The 24,158-nt window shown below is 37.9% G+C and overlaps 1 protein-coding gene across 4 annotated transcripts in view; it reads right to left on the reverse strand.

The window, feature by feature from the left end:
- The window catches only part of SREK1 (splicing regulatory glutamic acid and lysine rich protein 1), a 38,658-nt gene extending 14,513 nt beyond the window's left edge, over positions 1-24,145 (reverse strand). Inside the window, exons 1-8 of one of the 4 annotated variants that reach the window (XM_018070312.2) lie at positions 23,944-24,145; positions 18,284-18,417; positions 10,668-10,783; positions 9,208-9,372; positions 7,649-7,827; positions 6,922-7,052; positions 5,387-5,501; positions 1,148-1,267 (exon numbers count right to left, since the gene is read on the reverse strand). In XM_018070312.2, coding sequence (XP_017925801.1) covers positions 1,148-1,267; positions 5,387-5,501; positions 6,922-7,052; positions 7,649-7,827; positions 9,208-9,372; positions 10,668-10,783; positions 18,284-18,417; positions 23,944-24,104 — 1,121 coding nt within the window. In that variant the 5' untranslated portion in view covers positions 24,105-24,145. Of the gene's footprint in view, positions 1-1,147; positions 1,268-5,386; positions 5,502-6,921; positions 7,053-7,648; positions 7,828-9,207; positions 9,373-10,667; positions 10,784-11,073; positions 11,198-12,374; positions 12,430-14,348; positions 15,606-18,283; positions 18,418-23,943 lie in introns of those variants that run through there. The other 3 variants (XM_018070314.2, XM_018070313.2, XM_018070315.2) reach the window with 3 other exon arrangements.
- Positions 24,146-24,158: the final 13 nt, after the last annotated feature.

Raw genomic sequence — 24,158 nt, forward strand, 5'->3', positions numbered from 1 at the left:
AAACTGAGGAAGTGTTTGACTGTATCTTCTCAACTACTAATAAACAGTAGACTGTTGTATGATCTGACAACTTTGATTCCCATAAGGTTCTGGCAAATATTTCTTTAGGAGTCTCAGAGAAGGAATGCACCATAAAGATAAAACAGCATACAGTCCCTGCAACGCCAAAGAACCTCCCAAGAAGTGCCTTCCAGTTAATTTATCACAGAGATTTCATTGGACTTGCCCCTTCCAGTGAGCAGATGTCTCAAGAAGCTCCAGACAACAAGAGAATCAAAAAGATTCACCAATAAAACCCAGCTTATTTTCAGTGAGGTCCACAGATCTGCAGTTCTTAATTCTCACAAAACTTCTTCCCTCAAAGAACAGTAGGCAACTGCATAACTCAAGTACAAAGCTCCCTTTGAATGTATCAGGGGAATTACAGAGATGAAACAGAAAGAAAGTACCAAGATTTCTAGTCATGAAGCTACTTCCCCAGGCACTTTTGGTTTGAGATTATTCACTACTTCATCCCTCAGAAAATTATGCTATTCTCTCGTTGGAATTTTACAGTTCAATAATAATTAGACAATCAGATATAAAAACTAATAGGTTAGATAAAGTACAGATGTATTACATCCTGAAATATAAATATGCCATATAACAGACATGTGCATTTGTTCCTACTGTTTGGCATATGATAAAGTCAGAGGTGAAAACAAAAGCTCATACACAAAAACTTTTTACTACTTCTCAGAATACAGGACATTGAGGTCAGTTTGAATTCAACCTTCTTAACACATACATATCGAAAAAGCTTCATCCACTTTTTTGTGGCTTACACAAGCTACATAGAATATTCCTAATCTATTGGTTATAGCCTGAATTAAAGTTACCTATTTTCAGTCAGCTGGGATGTTGGTATAAATGTAGGCTATCAAGTTCAGGTACCTCAGTGTGGTTGTTTAACTGCATTACCATACAGGCTACAAGGAAGAAAATTATCCTAGCCAAGATCGCCACACTCAGCATTAAAATTTACTTTCTGTTGTTTGTCCTACAGACAAAATTCCACCTTTTATGATCATCTAAAAGGTTTGTTTAATTTTTTTTCAAAAGCTCTGTACTGTGAGCTAACAGTATCATTTCATGGAACAGAACTCACCGAGAACGAGAGCGACTTCTTGATTTCCGCCTTTCTGAAGATCTAGACCGTTTTTTCAGGGGACTTCTGGATCTGCGTCTGTCCTTGTGTCTTGAGAGAGATCTGTTGCCTGATCTACTTCTATATGAAGGATGCCAGAACAAAAATATTTTAATATTGGAACCTCATAAAAATGGGGTCAACCAACAAAGGAAAGTTTACATAAATCTTGCTTCACCACATACTACTATATAAATAATTACACTTTAGTAACATACTGTCTACAAACATTTTTGCAAATATGTGTGCTTTATGCTTCACCAGATGCACATACTCTTCTTTGAAACAACGAACCATTGAAGTTATACCCATGTTTCATAATAATGTCCATGAACATTCTGGAAAATATAAATTAATATCTATTACAACAGCTGTCCTTACGAAATGACACTGCATAAAAAGATGTGATTTGTGATTTCTAGCCGTTTGTAAAAGTAATTAGTTACAGATTACTTCCTTTCCAGGTCCAGCCACTTACTGAAGTCTTTGTCAGTGAAGAAAGCTGGCTTTGGTTGCATCAGTGTTCTCCACCCTTACAATTTAAATTAATAGAAACCCCAACAACCTGTGATTCAGCATTTAGTCAAGTTACCTTTTTAGTTGAGAGGATCTGTTAGTATGGATTGCAGTTACAAGAATTTCCAGAGAAAGGAAAGAGCGTTTACTACATGATGCATAAGGAATGCAAATAAAGTAGAGATACTCTGATAAAAAAATGCAATTAGTCTTCTGCAGATCTGATGAAGAAAACAACACTTTTAGATTTCCCTATTTTTGGAAAATCGTTTTCCCCAGAAAAGCAAAAATAAAGAGCTGAATCTGCACTTTAAGTTTCACAACTTAGGCAGATTTCGACCTACTCAGAAGACTGGTTCAGAGGGCACCTAGGGAAACAGCCTTTGAAAACAAAGGAGTCCAGGAGCGATGGACGTGCTTCAAGAAACAAGTCTTGAACGCACAGGAGCAGGCTGTCCCAGTGTGCCAAAAGGCAAGCTGGCAGGGAAGATAGCCAACCTGGCTGAATAGGGAGATTCTGAAGGAAATTCGGGGAAAAAAGACAGCTACCAATTACAGAGAAAAGGGCTGGCTACTCAGGAAGAGTTTAGGAATATAGTTAGGTCACGTAGAAAGAAAATTAGAGAGACAAAGGCACAATTTGAACTCAATCTAGCCACTTCTGTTAGGGATAACAAGAAGTACTTCTACAAATACATCAAGAGCAAAAGGAGGGGCAAGGAAAACCTCCAGTTCTTTGTTGGACATGGGGAGGAACATAGTCACTAAAGATGGACCAAAAGGCTGAGGTATTTAACACCTTCTTTGCCTCAGTTTTCAACAGTAAGACAGGTTGTCCTCAGGACAACTGGCCTCTGGAGCTGGTAGACAGTCAGGAAGCTGAACAGCCTCCCTGTAATGCAGGAGGAAACAGCGACCTGCTGAGCCACTTGGACCCCCACAAGTCTGTGGGACCAGATGGGATCCACCCAAGGGTGATGAGGGAGCTGGCGGAAGAGCTCACCAAGCCGCTCTCCATCCTTTACCAACAGTCCTGGCTCACTGGGGAGGTCCCAGATGATTGGAAGCTGGCAAATGTCACGCTGATCCACAAAAAGGGCTGCAAGAAGGAGCCAGGAAACTACAGGCCTGTCAGCCTGACCTCAGTGCCTGGCAAGGTTATGGTGCAGATCATCCTAAGTGCAGTCACACAGCACCTACAGGATGGACACGGGATCAGACCCAGCCAGCATGGGTTTAGGAGGGGCAGGTCCTGTCTGACCAACCTGATCTCCTTTTATGATCGGGTGACCCGCCTGGTGGATGAGGGGAAGGCTGTGGATGTGGTCTGTCTGGACTTCAGCAAAGCCTTTGACACCACCTCCCACAGCACACTCCTGAAAAAGCTGGCAGCCCATGGCTTGGACAGGGACACTCTGTGCTGGGTTAGGAACTGGCTGGAGGGCCGGGCCCAGAGAGTGGTGGTGAATGGAGCTGCATCCAGTTGGCAGCCGGTCACTAGTGGTGTCCCCCAGGGATCGGTGTTGGGCCCAGTTCTGTTTAATATCTTTATTGATGATTTAGATGAGGGGATTGAGTGTACCATTAGCAAATTTGCAGATGATACCAAGTTGGGGGGGGAGTGTTGATCAGCTGGAAGGCAGGAGGGCTCTGCGGAGGGACTTGGACCAGCTGGAGATGGTCAGATTCCAACAGGATGAGGTTCAACAAGGCCAAGTGCCAGGTCCTGCACTTTGGCCACAACAACCCAATGCAGTGCTACAGGCTGGGGACAGAGTGGCTGGAGAGCAGCCAGGCAGAGAGGGACCTGGGAGTTTGGATTAACAGGAAGTGGAACATGAGCCAGCAGTGTGCCCAGGTGGCCAAGAAGGCGAATGGATCCTGGTCTGGATCAGGAACATCGTGGCAACAGAAGCAGGGAAGGTGATTCTTCCCTTGTACTCAGCATTGGTGAGACCACACCTGGAGTACTGTGTCCAGTTCTGGGCCTCTCAGTTTAGGAAGGATATTGAGGTGCTGGAGCAGGTCCAGAGAAGAGCAACAAGGCTGAGGGAGCTGGGGTTGTTTAGCCTGGAGGAGGCTCAGGGGAGACCTCATCACTTTCTACAACTACCTGAAAGAAGGTTGTAGCCAGGTGGGTGTTGGTCTCTTCTCCCAGGCAGAAGGACAAAAGGGTATGGTCTTAAGCTCTGCCAGGGGAGGTTTAGGATGGATATTAGGAAGAAATGTTTTACAGAGGGAGTAATCAGACATTGGAATGGGCTGCCCAGAGAGGTGGTGGATTCACCACCCCTGAAGGTTTCTAAGATGAAACTGGATGTGGCACTTAGTGCCATGGTCTAGCAACCAGGGTGGTGTTGGATCAAGGGTTGGACTTGATGATCTTGGGAGGTCTTTTTCAACCCAGTCAATTCTATGATTCTATACCACATAACTGGATACTCTGCCTGAGAGGTTAAGGTACCATGAAGTTTAACTTATGAAAGACAGAAAGATCACATATATTATCATATGTAATATACACAAAGACAAGGGGAAGTCATTGTTTACCTACAGCTTTGTTCTGCTTATCAACACAGAAAGACCAAACCAAAGGCAGGGCCAATTAATGGCAATTGAATGAAAGCACAAGCTTGAATACATTTTAAGTCACAAGAGATGAAAACAATGTGTTTTATAAAAGAGTAAACAGGGAAGTGGTAAGGATAGATTATTCTTGCACTTCTAAAGCCTGTACTTGTACCATATTTATTTGATAGTACAACTGATTATAACTCCTTCTGGCCAGCTTTTCCGTATGTAAAAGAATCCTAGTTGCCTTGTTAAAAGACATGCATGAAAGGATGCAACAGAGCTACTGCTGCAATAAGGACAACACCTTTTAAAGTGTAAGCTATCAAATGGAATCATTCCAAATTTTTTTTTAAATACTTAACAAAGCCAAATATCTTTAGATTGATGCTCAGAAGACATTCCTGACACTGCAAGGAGATGGATCATTTCAGGAAGTGATTTTTACTCTCCCATAGCAAGACTGTTTTATTCTTGGAAAAAATCTTAATTGGTATACTTCAAGGATGATCTAATAATTCTCTCTTATCCCATATTCCAAAGCCTGAAGTTCTTCAGAACTGAAGAAACTTAGCAATGCAAACAAAATCTGAAGAACGAAAAATTGCCCATAAAGCCTTTTTCCTATGTTTTTAAAAACCACAGCTTTACATTTACAGGATGGTAAATAAAACCATTGTATTTATTAACTCAGTATTTAGAAGTTCAAGACAATATGAATTTTATACTAGCAAAACCAGCCAGCCTATCTGCTCAGGGTGCTACCAGTAAAACTACACACCCAATTCACCAAATGCAAGTTTCTTAAGACAGGTCATAAAATCGTATTATGCTACATACCATAAAATGTACAAAGAAACCACAGAAATTGTTGTTACATGGCATAAAAAGTGTCTCCTAGTGTGTTTTAACTGAAAGTAATCCTGAAAACATTTAGGATTTAGAGGGAAAGGGTATCTGTTCAGAGACAAAGTTCCTGGTAACTCTGGTCTGCTGAGTGCAAGCTAGTAACCTCTTCAGGGATACTCGTCCTATAACTAAGAAACCTCAGTAACCACCATCAAGCAAAATATTCCCAATATTGTCTTAGCCTGAAACAAAAAACATACCTACCTGTGTTTTGAGTGTGATCTTTTCCTTCTAGATCGGGATTTTGAGCTAGACCTGGATTCTGAACGAGAATGGGAACGAGATCGACCGCCTTTTCTTTCACTGCTCTTTCCAGACTCTGAGAGGAAAAAACCACTTTGCAGTGTAAGCTCAGAACATTTAAAGATCCCAGTTAACAATCTGGCACAAGTGGAATGTACCACATGTACTGCAAGGGGCCTACTCTCTGCACATCTTCCTTCTTTGCAAATATCCTTCAGAAACATCCAAGAAAGTCATTGCATATACTCGTTGAGTGCAGCCATCCTGCAGCAGTACACATAAACCAGATAATTATAAACAGCTAGCTCTACTAAGAATGGGATTTATGTTGCTGCCACAAAGCACAAGATCATAACACATCTTCCTCTTGGTCTATTATTTAATTATTTTTTTAAAATAACCTGAGAAGAATAGAGTAAATTTAGAGGGCGTAATTTTAAAAACAAGCATAACATTTAAATAATAATTAGTACTGTCTACACTTTCAGATATTTCAACCACTGTACAAATACAAAAATTTTATTCCTCAAACACTGTTCATGGGAGGAAGGAATGAACAGAACATGGTGAAAAGTCTGATCTGAAAACCAGGAAGTCAACAGAAACCTTAATAGTGATCTCACAATGATTCACACTATAGGAGACTCTTATTCTGTTGCTTAACAGTCAAAAAATGTTAGAGCTATTTTTAATACAACTCTAAAATGCAACAGAAAACACTTCTCCCCAAAAAACCCTCAAGACTCCACCCCATCTAATATGCGTAAGACAACATCTGGGTTTGCTAGTACAAAGAACGGCAAAAAATTGCTGGTGAAAAGAATTAAGATCTCAACAGTAAGTTTAATAAGTTGAGAATTTTTATGCTACGGTTTTGCAATAGTTTAAGCCAGCATAAATCAGCATTGGAATGTCTGTCTAACCTCTCAACACACAAACACCTTCCTCTTTGACTTTGCATCTGTGTCAACAGGGAATAAGGAAACAATCTGGATGAAAACAAGTCTTCTAAAATATGTTAAGTTTTATTCCAGATTCATTCTCTGATCCCATTTGCTATGAGGATGTATCCAGTCTTGAGCCATCATGAAAAAGAGATAAAATTAACCTGCTGCAGATAAGGAAAGCATAATATTACTGCTTTCAGAACCATGCTGATCATTAAACTACGGCACTCATGTGTGCTAGAGGAGAATAAAGCATTTTCTTTTAAAAGTTTCCACATACTCTGAACTTAAAGAGTCAAAGTATCGATTTATAAAATTTTTATTTTTGAAAACATTAACTGAACATGTATGTGAAAAAAACACATGAAATAAAAAGCTTCATTCCACTTCTTTGTTGCATGAATAAAATTTTGATTATTCTCCTATTTTTTACCAACACATACTGAATACCTTTAAGTATCCTCTTCCTGTGTCTGAAAATGCTCTTAAAAGTGTGTGCCAAGGTACATAGAGATTGCATCTGTTAGCTACTGAACACAATATACCTACCTGGCTCAATAGCAGCAGATATGAAAGACTGGGCTTCCCTTACTCTCTTCATCACTTCTTCCAGCTCCTTAGCAGCAGCCTGTGGTGTCATTTCAGGAGGCTTCACTATTGCATTATTAGAGTGATTTATTCTAAGGAAAAATAAAAACATTTAATTCTTAAACACTTGAAAAGTAAAAACAAAAAACATGAAAGAAAAACATCTCATCTTCCATGTAAACTAAAACCTTTAAAGTTCAGCAAAACTACAGATTTGTGCTAATACTCATTTTTTCCAAGTATCTGAAATATCTTTTGTTACTTTCAAATATTACCAATTTTAGAAACAGGTAGCACAATATTTCTCTGTTACAGTATTTTTAGTAGAAGTCTAGGAAGTTATTTCTCCATTTCATATAAAATCTCTATGCTAAGACCTACTAATTACATACGCATCATACGGAAAACTTAGCCCTAAGGACTTTGCAAATTCTTTCACTACTATAGCCTCCACTACCTCAAGATTAATAGATATATATTTTACTCAATGTTACCCATATTATTCTGAGAGAAACTTACGCTAAACCTTGAAATTGGAATTGATAAGAATGTTCCGGTTTGTTAACATTAAGTTCTCATACTGAAAAACAAGTAACAGCATTTTCCTACACATCAGAGTCATAAATGTATATACAAGGATACAAAGAAATCTCTCATTCAGTAGTCATATGGATAACTAATTTCTTACTTCAGTGGCCTGTCTCCAAACATAACTCCATTAAAGGCAAGAGCTCGAGGTACAGAATTTTGGTCAGCAAATTCCACAAAAGCAAATCGTGTTGGCTGAGTCTCATCACCTGCCATTCGCACAAATTTAACTTCTCCAACTTGCTTGAAGAATTCAAGCAGCTGATCTGCTGTTGTAGTCTAAAAAGAGTCAAAAAGTAGAATATATAACAAAACCCACTTATAGAATATACCCGGTAGTCTAAGAGCTACAGATTTTGGAATGATGTCTCACCATTACTACACAGATGGCATGAATTTAGTAATGTTACACTGTAAAAAGAAAAAAAAAGACATGTATTTTTTCTGCCATTAATCTAAAGAATTCATGCTTTATGGTGAACTTGCCACTGGCTGCCGCAAGAGAGGAGCCCTGAAGAGGAGATATAAGGACTCCCTGAAACAACATCTCAGCCTTGGCCATATTGATCTTTATCACTGGTCTACTCTGGCCTCCAATCGGGAGGTCTGGAGACACACAGCTCATAACACTGCTGCTTCCTTTGAGAACACACGCAGGATCACTCTCGAGGAGAAAAGAACGCAGAAAGAACCGTGTCTTGCCGATACCATCCAAGGAGTCTTTCTGCTGTGACTTTTGCAACCAGACTTGTCTATCTCACATTGGCCTCTTTAGCCACCAGCGTGCTTGTAGTAAATGTGGGTAGAGCCCTTCCCAATCTTCGTTCACGAAGCCTAGCCATGATGATGGAATCTAAAGAATATTCTGTGATTTAAAATAGTGCAGCTACAAGCCCTTAGTTCTTCGTCTAGGTTAAAAAAACCACATTTGCACAGGATTTTTCACTTTTCAGGCAACTCATCTGAAATAACTGATGAGGAATTTCCTTATACACCTGTATACAAGCTGATTGTGACTTCTGATCAATTAAAAAAATATCCAAAGAATATTAAAAGACTTAGCTTCATATGGCTTTCTATTATTTTTCAGTTTATCATGATCAGTAGTACTTTTACACTCAGTAGCTACTTCACCAGTCAAAAACCCCCAAAATGTAATACTTAAATTGTTATCAGTCAAAAGTAAGTATTTTTCAATTCATTCAATCAACTGCTGAAAAACCAAGTTGATGACTGAAAGGTATTTATGCTAATTTTCAACTTCCACTAAGACACATCACTCCATCTTACTCCATCTTACTAAGCAACTTCACAGTGCTGTGGGAGACAGCTACCATGATCTCATGACTTCCGAGGCATTGCTAACCTAACACAACCCAACTGGACATTTGATCAGCATGCACAACTGTTAAGTGTGTTTCCTGAATTCAGCTACAGTGTGACTTCTCTGACAGAATGAGTTCCAGAGCCTGGTCTGATCTGATTGGCACAGGAGCATTCAAAATATCATGAATAAGCAACAAAATTTAGGAGGTTTTGCTTAAATTTATGTTGCCTTTTACTGATATAAAATCTTTAACCGTTAAGATTAGAATTCATAAATTACAATTTCACACCTTCCATTAGTATTTCTACAACACAAAAAAACCCAAAAGCTACCTGGGAATTTAAGTTTCCAACATAGACTGTTCTCCTGATTTCATCAATTTTGGATGGATCCACATTTCCCATAATTGGTGGTTGTGGTATTTCTCCCAGTGCTGTAATGTTAGGGTCCAATGCTGCTGCTGGTATAGCCCCTAAAGTGCCAAGTGAAACACCAAGCTGAAAAACACAAAAACAGAATATACTTTCCAACCATGCACTAGTGGGAGACAATTCACTTCTTAATACTTGCCTGCCTTGACCGTTTGTATATAGATAGATCTAATAAAAATAGGCAGTACTTTAAGGTCACAGTACAGCAAGTTTTTTTACAGAACAAAAATATACCCATAAATAGCCTTCTATAGTTAAGATTTGCTGTGGGTTATCAATTAGCATCTTATCAAAGAGCTCTGGACAGGGACCAGTGTATATGTAGTGTATCAATCACAAAACATATAGGCTTCAATTTTTAATGCTTAGATTGAGTAAGATACCTTCAGATACTGCTAATGTTCTTATTTTTTTGACACAACAAGTATTTGGACTAGATGAGAAATGGTCAAGACCTTGCCCAGCAAGGACAGAAGGTAATTTGCAATGCTCAGTGCCGACAGATATCAGTCCATCAAAGGGAAACATAAGGCACCTTTTAGACAAATAAACTACGTAAGTCAAGATTAATTACAGCTGAAATGCAAAGGATATTCAGTCTCTTTCCCTCACTCCTAGAGGAAAATATATCTCTCATGTTTGGAACTGGACATTAAACTCTCTCCCAGGAAACATTAGAAAAAGTCTCTTAAAAATCACTACAAAGTTGGCCCACTGAGTTCCTGGTTTGAATTTTATTTTCTCTACCCAAAAAGCAACTGCCTTTCCCATAAACAAATTTTCTAACTAGCCATGAGTAATTTTTTTTATGTAGCAAAGGAAAAAAACTACTCTATTTTAACTTGAAATTTTCCCTGCAGCTTGCTGATGTCAAGAAAGGCTTACAGAGGCAAAAGGGAATTGAGCAGAAGTAGCAGCATCAAGCTGCTACTCTTTGTAGTGAAAACATTATTAGACAAACAATGAAAAACCTTTCTGTAGAGGTATCAAGTAAAATCTCTCTACTGCAGCAGTTTAATATTCTGAAGAATGGTGTCAATGTAACTATTAGGTTTTAATAAATTTTTAGGAGGTGGATAGCACTTCCACTTGACCAAATAAAAGGCTCTAGGGCAGGACAACAATTAAAATGGACAACCACCAAAACCAATACTTACCCACTCTTTTGCAAAATAATAATCTGAAAGAAAAACCCAGAAACATTGTGCATGGACACCTGATGAATCCTCAGCAAGCCTTTACCACCAAAGCTAAACTCTCACTGCAAAATCCATGGATCAGACAGTTCTTGTTCTCTGCACATAGAAAAGGCTAGAGCACAGAGGAAACGAGAAATTAAACAGCTACTGAATTTTACTTACTGTAGTCAAAGGGGTTGGTGTAGGTATGGGAAGCAATCCTGCACCAGGCATCAGACTTGTCATAGTAGGAGCAGGCGCCAATAGAGAGAGGGCTTTGGCTTCATCTGGGATTTTACCTGAAGAAGCAAATGAAAACATTACACAGAGTTGGAACACTAGACAGATGTTACTCTTTCTATGATTTTACAATTACCCTTGCATTTAAAAATGTAATAAATAACAATGAATCTATCTACCAGATCCTTACAAAGAAACAAATAAGAACTTAAGTTTTTCCTTTTACCCTGCTCTACTAGGAAAAACAAAAGTGAGAAAAATTTCAAAGACTAGCAATCTCATTAATGGATTATTATTTTAAAAACTGAATAATGTATACAATTATTTAACACTTTGAGCTATGGGTCACCTGTACTGGAAACTTAACGTTCATGAACCAAACGATATCAAGCATGGACGCTTTCCCAGGGCGGTGTTTTCGCGGTGATCGAAAGTTGTTTTACACATGACAACCGTTCGTGTTGGCTGCATCACTAATAGCACACAGAACATCAGATACAGAAAAGAAGAACATTTTTTAAAGTTTAATCCCCAGAAATGGCAAATAACCAAATCAGTAAAAGAAAGAAAAACAAAAAAAGAAAAAAACAAGTATGTGCTAACTGAAATTTGCGCTCTTCTTTATTCCTCTGGTGCTACCTACTTAGAATGTAAAAACAAGTAAAACATAAAATAAAAAAACTACTGAACTACAGTGACTGCACACAATACATACTACAAGTGAACCTGAAGGTGGAGGAGGGAAGAGCAGAAAAAATTTAGATTTGTACTGTCCCACATTGTAGGTCACCTCAGTTTATGGGAAACTTTGATAAATTTACTTTAAATTTACTGAGACTGAAGAAAATCATAACTGATCAGCTAAGCAAGCTCTGTTTTCCCAGAATACGTATTCCCTGCTCTTTCAACCTGATTATAATCCTACCGCCATGCTAAAGGTTTAAGTAATAACTAATCCGAATTAAACGCAGGTTTCATTCAATGTCAGTCACAATTAGACTATTAAATGAACCCCAAAAATCTCCAAAAATCAAAAGATTTAATAGTCAAACAATTAGGATTACAATTAAATGTACATTTTAAATTTGAAATGCAAAGGGATTTAAACTGGTACAAACATTAAACACTAAAATAAAAACCTACCAAAAGAAGTTCTAATTATACTAGGTATCTATGATCTGTTCAACATTACTGGCATAACTGTACATTTGCTAACCAGCTAAGCCCTTTGGTATTACCACATGAACCATAATAAAGTAAATGCTCTTATTTAAACATTGTTCTAATGTTTAAATGGTCAAGGAACATACAAAAGCTGTGCCAGTGGCTTTTACTGCTTTGATTCAAACTACGTATGTTTTAACTTACAAGACCTCTAAATTAAAAATTAAAATACAAATATTCTTATCAAAAAGCAAAACATGAGGTATGTTTCAAAACACCACGCAGTTTTAGCTACATGAGTTCCAACTGACCCCATGGAAACATACTACTTTAAAAAATGAAATTAAAAAACTTTTGCAAACCTATTTTACAGATCTGCAGGAAAGACTGGGTAACAGTTGGATATGACCAAAGGACAAAAAAAATCTAAATGAAATTGAATTTGTATGTAGCATGGGTAGAACAGAAAAGATAAAGTAACAGTACCCATTTAATTTCATGCTTCCTATTTACATTTATTTTATTTATGTTAAATTTTGAGACACTTTCCTCCTTAACATGTAAGAAACTACTCGATTTTGCTATCTAAAGGAGAAAAATAGGAAAATTGTTAGCACTTAAGAATTAACTGTGCAGTAATGAATTCCAGGGCTTTTTTTAAAAAACATGCATGAATCTAAGCCACCATCACAATGTTCAGCACCCTTCACAGATCTCATTTTGAAGTCAGGCATGCAATGAGAGGTGTACCTGACTGCTCAAAAGTATCATGTACTTTGCTGCATACCCTGCCTAATATGCTGCCAACTAAAAGGCTTTTGAATATATAGTTCCAGCAGCTGTGCATGCAAATTAGGCACAGAATTATGTACCAATTCTGCTGACAAACTAAATACTTAAGTGCTTTCAAATGACTAGTGAACCAGAATTTATCCTGAACAGTGAATATCTTGCAATTTGTGCAGCTTTCTACGGATCGAGAGATATTGCACAAGTAAATCCGATGGCAGACGTGGCTCCTAAAGTGGTGTGTCTGCATGCTAATTGAGATCCTTGGTCAGTAATGTACATAAGCATATGCCTAATTCAAGCATGCACTTACATACAGCCAATTCAACACACACTTAATCAGGTAAACTTACAATATGCTTAGGCACTTAGCCTTTTTAAACAGGAATTGGGTTAGGCACATAACTAAGAAGGACAATGAGCCAAGACTTAAACAGAAGCCTAAACTTTAAGTATATGCATCATGGCATTGAAATAATTGGAACTACTAATTTGCTCAAGTGTTTTTAAAGGAATCCACTGAACATTTCAGTTCCATTCATCATTATAGCAGCTCAAAGAATGAACAGCATGCATATGTAAATTGTAAAGTTTGCAGCATTATTTCCAGAATACTTTGGTTTTTAACAATGTAAAGTTTTAAAATACAAAATCTAGTCCATCAGTTCAATACCACAAAAAAAGATTATTCATTTTGTTTTCAAGAAAGATAAAGGGTCTATCTCTACAGACATAACCCAAAAATTTGCCTGGATATTCAAAGATAGTGTCTTTTCAAATATCTTTTCCAGTTTTTAAGACCAGCCCAAAATTCTATGGAACACTGTTGTGGGGAAATAAAAATCTGCAATGTCTTAGAAACCTACTTCCCCGTTTTTTAAACGGTTTTAAAAAACAAATTAATATGCGTGACCAAATACCCTCACGAGTATTTTGGAATTTTATCTCTGTGAATTTATTTATAAAAGGAATACAAGCTCACAAAAATACAATAAAACGTGGGGTTTGACACAACAGATTAGTATAATTTAGTTTAAAAATAACACTTTCATTTTTAAAACATGGTATTTAAAACCTGAATGGAAATGAGGTGAAGATATTTACTTTCTAATGAGGGAAACAGACAATATAAATATGCCACATCTACACTCCATTTCTTAGAAGCTCTTCTGCTTAGTAAATTACGATTTCTATGATCAATTATTTATTGATTCTTCACTTTGCAAAGGAATCTGGAAGCAAATGTAGATTAGCTCACCACTGCCTATAAACAGTTGTGATTGCTACTTTTTTGTATCATCGAAGTCTTAAGAGCCGTAGTAAGCCTAGTCCATACCAGAACCCATTTTGATGGAGGCTGAATAGAAGTACCTGCATTAAACAAGTACTAATCACAGTATTTATTCCTCAAGTGCTCAGAAAAAATTAATTTCCTACTCTTTGTAGTGAAACTACACAGTTAATCCTCACCCCCAAAAATGCGTCTGCAATAAGTTTGTTTTTTAAAAATACTGCTCACAACTACTCTAAACATAATAGTAGTTATTTTCCTTCTATTTTAAATCAATGGAATGTGTACACTTACAAATAAAATACTTCATGTGATCCAACTCATGAATCTTAGTGGATTTAGCAGCAGCAAATAAAGACATGACAGCTACTGGCAATTACCTCAACTGCCAAATCCAATAAAAATCATCAAGCAAAGCTCTTTTCAGAGTGAAACCAACAGATTCCAATGCAGCTGGCTGGGAAGAGCAATGCCTGAAGACTAGACACAGCACCTTGTTCACCACTTCTGTTTCAGGGCTCCCATTTCACAGGAAGTGAAAACATCATTTAGGGATGAGAACCATCTCAATCACTCCAGCATGAACTGCCAGGGCTTCTGAGACTGTGAGATGATGGAGAAAACACTTTTTTTTCTGACTTTTCCTTTTTTAAACCTCTTCTTCAAATAATTACCACTGCAGCATGTCAAAAATGCAAGTATAAACACACATACGCGCACACACACAGAGAACTGATTCAATCTTCTCACAAATAACAGTGTTTAAAGACAACGTGTCTCACGTAACACATTCCAACCAAAATTCCAGGCTGCATTTGTACTTATGAGTGGTAAACAGTCTTTTCTGAAAATTACAAGAAAAGGATGAAATCCTCCTGTCACTGACCTCACTGCAGCAAGGTTTCATCAAAAGTAAACAAATATTTCACGACATTCAATATTCATAAAAGTTGTTTCAGAAATAATTATTTTAAGCTCATCACATTAGACATAAATAATCAGCCTTCTTTTAAATAGACAGTGCAACCTAAAATAAAACACTCTGCTGAGGAAAATAGCAGAGAAATATCATGACTTTACTTTCTAAAGTTGGTTTCTCCAGAAGCATGAGTCTCAACTGTCCTTTTCCAAGAAGAACTCATAAAACACAACATATGAAAGAATGTATCTCAAAACTGTTCCTGCCTTCTGACACGATGTGCTCATCTGTTGAATTTAGATGCTTAAATGTATTCTAAATCAAATTTATCCTTAATTCACAGCATTGAAGATGAATCATATTCTAAATTCTCTGTATACCATCCACCATTCATAAGCAGCTTCAGGTCAACTTCAAGATCAAACACTGTGAACCCTTTACAAACATCATTTTTACAGAACTGAAGTACCAGTTCACAAGTACAAGGGAAAGAGATTTAACAGAACAAAACAAAAAAGGGACAAAATAAAATAAAAATAAAAGAAACAAAGGAAAGAAATCAAAATAAAATAAAAACAGAGACAGGGCGTCCATCTTCAGCAGGCCAGACTTCGATCTCATTTCCCCCATGAAGGTTTCACTTGGCGGCAGGTTTAGTGGCATGGCAAACAATGCCTAACTCAGGCAAGTGTAACAGGTCTGCCTTGGCCAGTCTAGTCATCTAATAATGCACAAATATCACACAGAGAAAACATACAAAACCAAATTAATAGTCAAAATCCATCTACCAGATAATGTGGACATAAAATTTAGAATGATTAGGGTGGCATCTTTGTTTAGCTTTCAACCTTTGCGTTTTCAAAGTATATTTAAAGAAAAACCTACCAATACACACACAAAAAAGTCATATTTTAACATCTTAGTAATCTTACTTCACTTACAATTACATTTTTGTTAAATCATTATACTAAATGTCATATAATTAAGACTGATTTTCATTCTGTAGTGATTCCCTCCTCATACACCCTTGATTTACCACTGTTTAAATACATTCCCAATTTCAGATTTTATTCTCTTTTAAAAAACTGGGTTTTCAGAGTTCATTTCACCTCTCTCTTATGTTCAACTTGGCACATGAAATGTTTTATTACTGGCACTGTTGGACAATTACATAATTTTACCTCCTGGCAGAATAAAGCCATCACTACTTTTAAAGCCCATGATCCACTCCACTGACTCCATTAACAATGCATCATATGACACATATTGAATCAAAAACCTTGAGCTGTGGTCTCCAAAGTCATATTTATTCCACACAATAAATTAATCAGAAAGTTAAATCTGTATAATTCACATCTTTTTATAAATGCTTATAATAAAAAGTTACATGAAAACAGCATTCTGACATTAAAAAAAGAAGTTACCTCAAACCCCAATCACTTGTTCACCTAATTATACATACATTTCTGTGGAGTCTAGAATGATTTTGAAGAGTGACATTTTAATACAGTTTCTCAGAAACACCTAATAAGTCAGTTACAAATAAGAGTCGGAACAAGATTTGTCAGAACTTTGATTTTTTTCTCCTTCCACTCATTGTCTACCACCAACAGACAGGAAAAACGTAGCTTTACCTGCCTGTTGCCATATCATGTCAGGCAGTGATATCATCAGAAGAAAAACACCAGGAGGTGTGTTCACTCATTAGGCAACAATCTTCCCTCTCTGGAAGTACTGAACCAGTGTTAACCTCTTTTTGACAAAATGTAAAACTAAGACCCTGAATAAACCTTAGTCAATGTATTTAGGGGCAATTTTCCAACTGGGGACTCTGATCCCCTTAGCCTATACACAGTTGCAAGTGGATACAGCCATATTCTCTTTGTGGTTTTAGAACAAGTTCAAAATATGAAACCAAAAAGGCCCCAAAACAAGGCACAGAAGCAACTAAAAATCTAGGCTTTACAAAGACAAATGTGCAATATGCCCCTAGTAAGAAGGCTACAAGAACAGGCAGGTCAGTTGTAGGTCAATATGGCCTTTAGTGAAAAGTACTTGGAGGGTTTCTGAAATTTTGAAGACCTGGTAGAGTTTGCTAAGAAAATCCCAGATGATTATTACAGCAGCACTTATCTCACACTATCTAGACCATGATGTGGCAAACATGCCGAAAAACAGTACTCTGGGACCATCGTTAACAAACTCCAGGAAGTTAACAGTATTTTTTTGAACTCTTGCAGTTAGAGATGTATAAGGGGTATTTCTGGACTTGCTGCAGTTCATGGTTCAATCACTATACATATTGTTCATGGCAAAGCTACCAGGTTGAAAGTGAAGTCAGGTTCACTCCATCAGCTGGAATGATTCCACTCCAAAGAGGCAAAAGGGTCAGAGCTAAACAGATGTTCGATTACACAATGATCCCAATGAAGTCAATGGGGCTCTGCCTAACTCCAACAAAAACGCCTACCTTAGGACCATGCTTCAGGTAACTGTATTCAGATCTAGGATACTATACTAACAATACAAGCTGTCTTGTATTCAATATATCCATAAAAGTGTGGCCTCACAGCTAGGTAAAGGAACATTTGCCAATTTAGTATTCATCAAGCATTTTGTTTTTTTAAGAGTTTTTAAAAGCATTTTATGATGGAAGCATTCTGTACAGATCACTGCTTATTTAAGGAGATATCTAAAACCAAAGAGAAGTATTGCTATAGATAAGAAAAGCTTTATGACACATAAAGTAACATTTTCAACTGTAACATGAAAGAAAAATTCCTTTTAAAAAATAAAGCTAACAGGTAAACATTTCTATTCAAAAGTAACTATCACCATGAATGCTAAATATTTTAGTTTAGATGACTCTAAAATGGCCAAATCCATATATTGCACGTCTACAAGAGAAAATTGGGATGTACTCTTAAACAATGCAAAAATAATCATTGTCTTAAAAAAAAAATCACAAGTCAACAAAAAATCCACTACATCAAAGGTGATACATTAAGATTCAAACTGCAATGTTATTGTGTCAGGAAATTGGCTGATCTTTTCAGAGCTCCATTGACTTCAGTGAGCACTCTGTGTAAGAATAACCTTGCCAACACAAACCACAGGGAATTATTTTACTTTTTTTCCCCTCAAAATATGTGATGATTATGGAAAACCGAATTATAATTTAAATCAACTACCTTATTGCTAATGCTGAATTTCAATTAAATCTGTATCATTGGGTTTCCTCATTCCATTTTCAATTTTGATTCAAGACTTTTCTCTCAAAAAGCAATAAAATAAAACAAAAGAACAACAGAGCACCACCTTTTTACATGGAAAGCTTAAAACACTGAACAGACACAACAAAGACCAACAGTACAAAAGAATGTCTAAAATACCAACCTTCTGCGCAGGGAACAACTATCAAAGCTCTGTCAATAAAAACCGTGTTAGTTAGATGCTGGGCCACACCAACACTTGATGCTTCGCGAAACTTAATATAACATACTTTGGAGGAAAAAGCAAGAGGTGCGTTGCTGCAAGATAAAACGAAAAAAACCCAATTACTCATATTAAAAAACTGCATGTACATATTTTTAACTATTACTTCTTAATAAAAAAGGTTTTAGACTAGATGAGTTGCTGCAAGATAAAAGGGAAAAAAAAACCCAATCAGTCATATTAAATAATTGCTTGCATGTATTTTTAACTATTACTCCTTAAGGAAAAAAAAGGTTTTACACTTCCTAGAAGAGTTAGTCATAAGAGTCTAGAAATCTACTAATTTGCCTACTTACTATGTCACTGAAAGAAGCATAGTGTAGCACCTCCTTCTTTTTAATGAAAATTCATGAAACCAAAATCACTAATCAAAAAGGCTAATTTTCTTTTATAATCTTGGCACACAACACTGAATAGTAGTTCCAACTTACTGTTTTAAGTAGCATATTTACTTGATGCATTTGTCAAGTAATAATTTATAGTTTATCTTTTTTTCTCCAAATAAACCTTGTTGAGGAAAGCCAAACAACAAACCCTGCCATTTTTCAGTGGGTCCTTCAGATACTAGCCTGTAATAACTAATATTTTTTCTTCGGTTTTCATAAAAGCTGTTTTATTAATTCTTATTAAAATAAAAGTAGTTATTGAGAGTTCTTTCAAATACTGGGTCTTAGTTGACTAATATAACAAAATTCCTTTTTATCATCTGCCTTAGTCTGGCATATTGTAGCTCGACGTAACACTGGATGAGGGAGGAGCAACTCATCATTTGGCTACAAAAAGGAAGAAAATTTGTAATTTGCTTTTCCATTAAGCAGTATACCAACTGAGAACATGTAAACATTGAAATCTTGATCAAAACCACAGAAGTTTGCTTTAAAAATGGATTCCCTAGTCAAGGTTTGTGACCTTTATATGAGCAGCTTATTTCTTCACATGAAGGAAGTACAATGAAATTTTTAAAGAGAGAATGCAACAGGATATTGCTGAAATATTAGCAATTTCCATTTGAAAAGACCATTTGCCTTCTAGCAAAGCAGAAACTTAGGGAAAATGCACTGCATAAACTGTTTCACCCGGGTCCTGCCTCAACCCAAACCGAAAAACTCGTCAACTTTCTGGAAGTACCAGCAGCAGTTCAAGTTTAACTCAACCCATTTTGTAGTTCCCTCAAATTCCAAAGCAGGTACTTCCAAAGTTATTCTATGAAATTAATTAGATTTCAATATTTAAATATAAATTTAAAAGTTTTAGACATATTATTTCATCATATTAATTGCAAAAAATAAACTGGGAACTTCAGAGGCAGGCAGACTATATGTTTCACAGACAGTATGTTTCTGGTTACCAGAACAGTAGAATCTAGGTAAAATATCTAAAGAGATGGTCAAATTCAGAACTGCATTTAGAAACACTTATGATGGACACTGAGGAGGAAAAACTAAACAGGGCGTGGGAGAGACAAACATGAAAGCCTCATACAGTTTAGAAAAACATTACAAGATGACCACATTTCTTCTACCCACTTTGTCTGTAGTGGCCAATGTTTTCACAGTTTCAAGTTTCCACATTCAGGAAAGAAAAAATTGCATAGAAAGGCTTCTGAGCCAGCTGTAGGGTCTTTGTTAGATCAGTTTCCAACATCAGAAATTACAGTCAGCTATGACTTTTTTAGCACTCAACAGAAACTTTGTTGAGCAAAACGACTTTTAATGGCCAAAAGATTTTATTTGGTTTGGTTTGCTGGGGGAGGGGAACCCAAGGTGGGCAGGAGGAGAGGGTGTTGGAGGGGGTGTTTTGGGTTTTTCTGTTGTCATTGTTTGCTGTTTGTTTGTTTCTTCATAAATACACATGTCAGCGTTACAAGTCAAATGGTTGAAGCCTTCACTGAAGGTTCTGTAGTCCACACTGTTGAAAAACCATAGAATCAACTGGGTTGGAAAAGACCTCCCAAGATCAAGTCCAACCCCTGATCTAACACCACCACTGTGGTTACTAGACCATGGCACTAAGTGCCACATCCAGTCTCATCTTAGAAACCTCCAGGGATGGTGAATCCATCACCTCCCTGGGCAGCCCATTCCAATGTCTGATTACTCCCTCTGTAAAAAATTTCTTCCTAATATCCAACCTAAACCTCCCCTGGCAGAGCTTAAGACTTCTGATGTCTCCCAGGTTCTTCTACATTTTTGTTTTCATTGCCAACTCAGGAACATAATTCTGCTCCAGGTAGTTTCAGGCCCCATAATAATCTTTATAAATTTCAACATGTACAGAGCCAGCTCTGACAAGTGTGTTTTTTGTAACACTCGCCCTCCTGTTTCACTTGGATTTAAATCACAAAAGCTATCTGCAAACTATGTTAAAAAATATTAATATCCGAACGCTACTGCAAACGAGGCTCTACAAAGAAGTCTTGGTACCAAGTCTTTTCTGAAGGTTAAGAAGGAGAAATTCTCTATAAGGAGACCATCTCTGCTAAAAACATATTAATGATGCATCTCCATCAAGGGAAACTATTAAGATCCAAAAGAACTAAAACTCTAGAAGGTTTCACTTTTAGGAAGTGAGCCTCTGAAATCTTCCCAGCAGACTTCTTAAGAAGTCTTTCCTAAAACAGAAAAGTCCTATTCTGTTTTAATTCCTTTTGTTGCCTTTTTTCTGCTAACCTTTTCTGAGGCTGAACTTAAGGAGAGTCATAGTCTTCTTCCTAGGGTTAAGCAGCATTGATGCCAAAAAGCAATTTCTACATCTCTGACTGAAGGTTACTGAAATCCAGTTTCTTCAGGAAAGCAAAAAAAAACTCAAAAAGGAAATAAATATCTAAATAGTACTCCGACATTTCCACATTTTTCTTTTCCTTTGTAGGGAGATAGCAACATTCCATCTCCCAACAACAATCAACTGAAATATTTTCTAAGAATGACCTGTTCAGAAAGCTACAGTAAAAAAAAAAAAATCAAAGAAAAGGCTATAAAACTGTCCGAATTTTCTCCAGGGTGGATGGTATGTGGAGGAGACAAGAGAAATTAATAACTTATTAAAACAGAATGTTATGGAATAATTATGCAGAGGCTGTGTGTGTTTTGCCTCAAAGGCCTCATCTTTGAGGTAACTTCATTGTTACCTGCATGAGTTAACAATGTCTACTGATTGGACCATACAGATGACAAACCTATGTCCCTTTCCTGAGTTAAGTGAAGATGGTCTATCCACCTGTAAGGCACAAGTGAGAGTGACTCAGTTTGGTGGCACCCCTCAAAGCTAAACCAGGCTTTGCTCAGCTACTAGGATTCACGAACAGAGAACACCATTAGGCTCTGAACTAGAAGAGGCCCCAAAGCCTATCACCAAGGTCTGGTACAACATGTGCCTCCACGTCTCAACACCTGCTGGGTTGCAACCAGAGCGGAGCTTCCTGGTGGCAGAACACAGAGGCCAATCCAGTCTTGCGCTTGACTAGGGAAGAGTTAAAACCAACTAGCCCATTGTCCAACTTTTGGTTAAAACAAAAGTTTATTTTGAAACACTTGAGTGTTCTAGCTTCCAAGTCCACTCCAGACTATGCAGAAGCAAACAGTGTTCACAGCAGGACTTTGCACATCTAATGGAGGGAGTTTGCACCTCCCTGCTTTCAAATAACTCATTCTGCAAAAACCCAACAGTTGCTCAATAAAGTTGTTCAACATTTAACTGTTGAAAAATCCTCTTACTTGAAGGCTTATCCCTATAAATGTGATTTTGAAGGCTAGTCTGAAACACAGACTTCAGCTGGGTGACAAATGTATCACAAAAGCACAGGTGGGACTAGGAATCAGATTACAGGCATCACTGTTCTCCTCGCAGGCTGAAAAAAAACACCAGGCTGTTCGAGTGGCTGGCATACTGGAGAACATACTCAAGGCAAAAGACCTGTCACACACTGCAAACCAGCTTCACATTTCAACTGTACTGCAAACCGAAAGGGATCAATAAAACTTTTTGCTTGGGACAGCTTTGCTTCCCAACCACTTGTCAATGAAACATTATTTCCTAAATTTATCACAATGTTATTCAAATATATTTTCAGAAATTTAACAGGAGGCACCTCTTTTTTTGAAACAAAAAAAGGGCATTAGAGCAAATAATTAATTTTCTCTCAAGGTACTAATTTGAAAGTCAGGTCAAACGTCCCTACCAATTAGGCAAGGAAATCTGTATTTCTAACAGTTATGCATAAAAACTGTAAATAAAACCAAGAGTAAAAGATGTAATTACAATCCCACATCCTGTCTCTGAAAACTGAATTCATCATGAAGAACCAAATTTTATAGCATCATAACCCTGACATTCCCAAACTAAATCCTACTATGGTACTGGATTTTATTATTTTACATGTATATACACACTCTGGCACAACCGTACACATCAGCACAAATATTATTTATAGATGAATGTCAAAAAAGTACCTATTTGCCTTAAAATCTCTTATATAACCTAGTGAAAGATAAGACCAACGGCTGTAACAAAACAAAAAAAAAATCAGTCAGGAGAAAACCCAAAGTATAAAGAATCAATTGTGGAACATCTCCAAGGCAAAGCCCTAGAAAACTGTATAAAAATCCACCATATATCTAATAAAGTGTCTAAAAATCAATAAGGCTGCTTTAAGCATATTACATACTATTTACATATTAAATAGTTAATTTTTCTGAATGGCTGGCATTCAAACATACTCAGATGAAATGTAGCTAGATAGGCATTGATAAACACCAACATTTTGGCTATTCAGTTTTGTAAATCTAAATTTGGTCAGTCTTTACATCTTCTTTTTATTAAAATTCAAGTATGTAGATGCAAATTACTTCCCCTCCTTTCTGCTATTTAATTTTTGTAAGAAAATACACAGTTTGAAAGGGCATGTCTGTTATTCACTTGCCAGTACAACCGCTGCCTAAAAAAAAACCCATTTATTTTCCTCCCTTTTTCTGCTGACTACCACCTACTCGGAAGAAGCAACACTGTTATACTGCGAGCCCCAGCATCTCCCACCTCAGCGCATCCCTCGCGAACCTCTACAATCTAGGGAAAGGTGACACGTCCATGATTAACTTACTGCACAAATCTTATGGGGAGCAACTCGGGGCACAAGGCAGGGAAGGTTCCGTCCATCTGCGGAACCTCAGCTATTCTGGTTTCTGTTCGACCACCCCCACCTCGGAGCACAGCCCTTCTAACAGAAGGGGAAAAAAAGGGGAAAGGCAAGCAGGCGGGCAGAGGCGGGCTGAGGGATCCCTGGCCCACTGCCCTGCACACAGCCCGAACGAGGAGAAGAGTGCCAGGTAAAGTGGGTTTCCAAAAGGGAAAAGGCCTGGCGCCGCCATCTTAAGTGCGGGCGCAGCTCCTTCCCCGCCGGCCCGGCCATACAAAGGCGGGGGCACGTGACACTTGTCCAGTGCCCGCACTCAAGATGGCGGGCCGGGTCTTCTGCTTCTGCCCTCCCCGCCGCCCCCTGGCCCCTCCGCGCCTCCTTCTCCTCCCGAGTCTCCGTCCCTGCGGAGGCCGGCGCGGGCCCCACTTACTCCGGGGGATAGAGGCGCAGCTCCTCTATATCTCCCAGGAAGCCGAAGAGCGTCCGCATCTGCTCGCTGGTCACGGCCGAGGAGAGGTTGGTGACCTGGATAACGGAGGTGGGGCCCAGGGGGAAGCCCAGCGGGACCCCGATCCCACCGCTGTTCATCATGGCGGCGCTTCCCTGGCCGCTCCGCGCGCACCCGGGGGCGGGACCCGCCCACCG

The sequence above is a fragment of the Manacus vitellinus genome, unplaced genomic scaffold, assembly GCF_001715985.3.
Source record: "Manacus vitellinus isolate BGI_N305 unplaced genomic scaffold, ASM171598v3 scaffold_18_pilon, whole genome shotgun sequence".
Taxonomy (NCBI): Eukaryota; Metazoa; Chordata; class Aves; order Passeriformes; family Pipridae; genus Manacus; species Manacus vitellinus.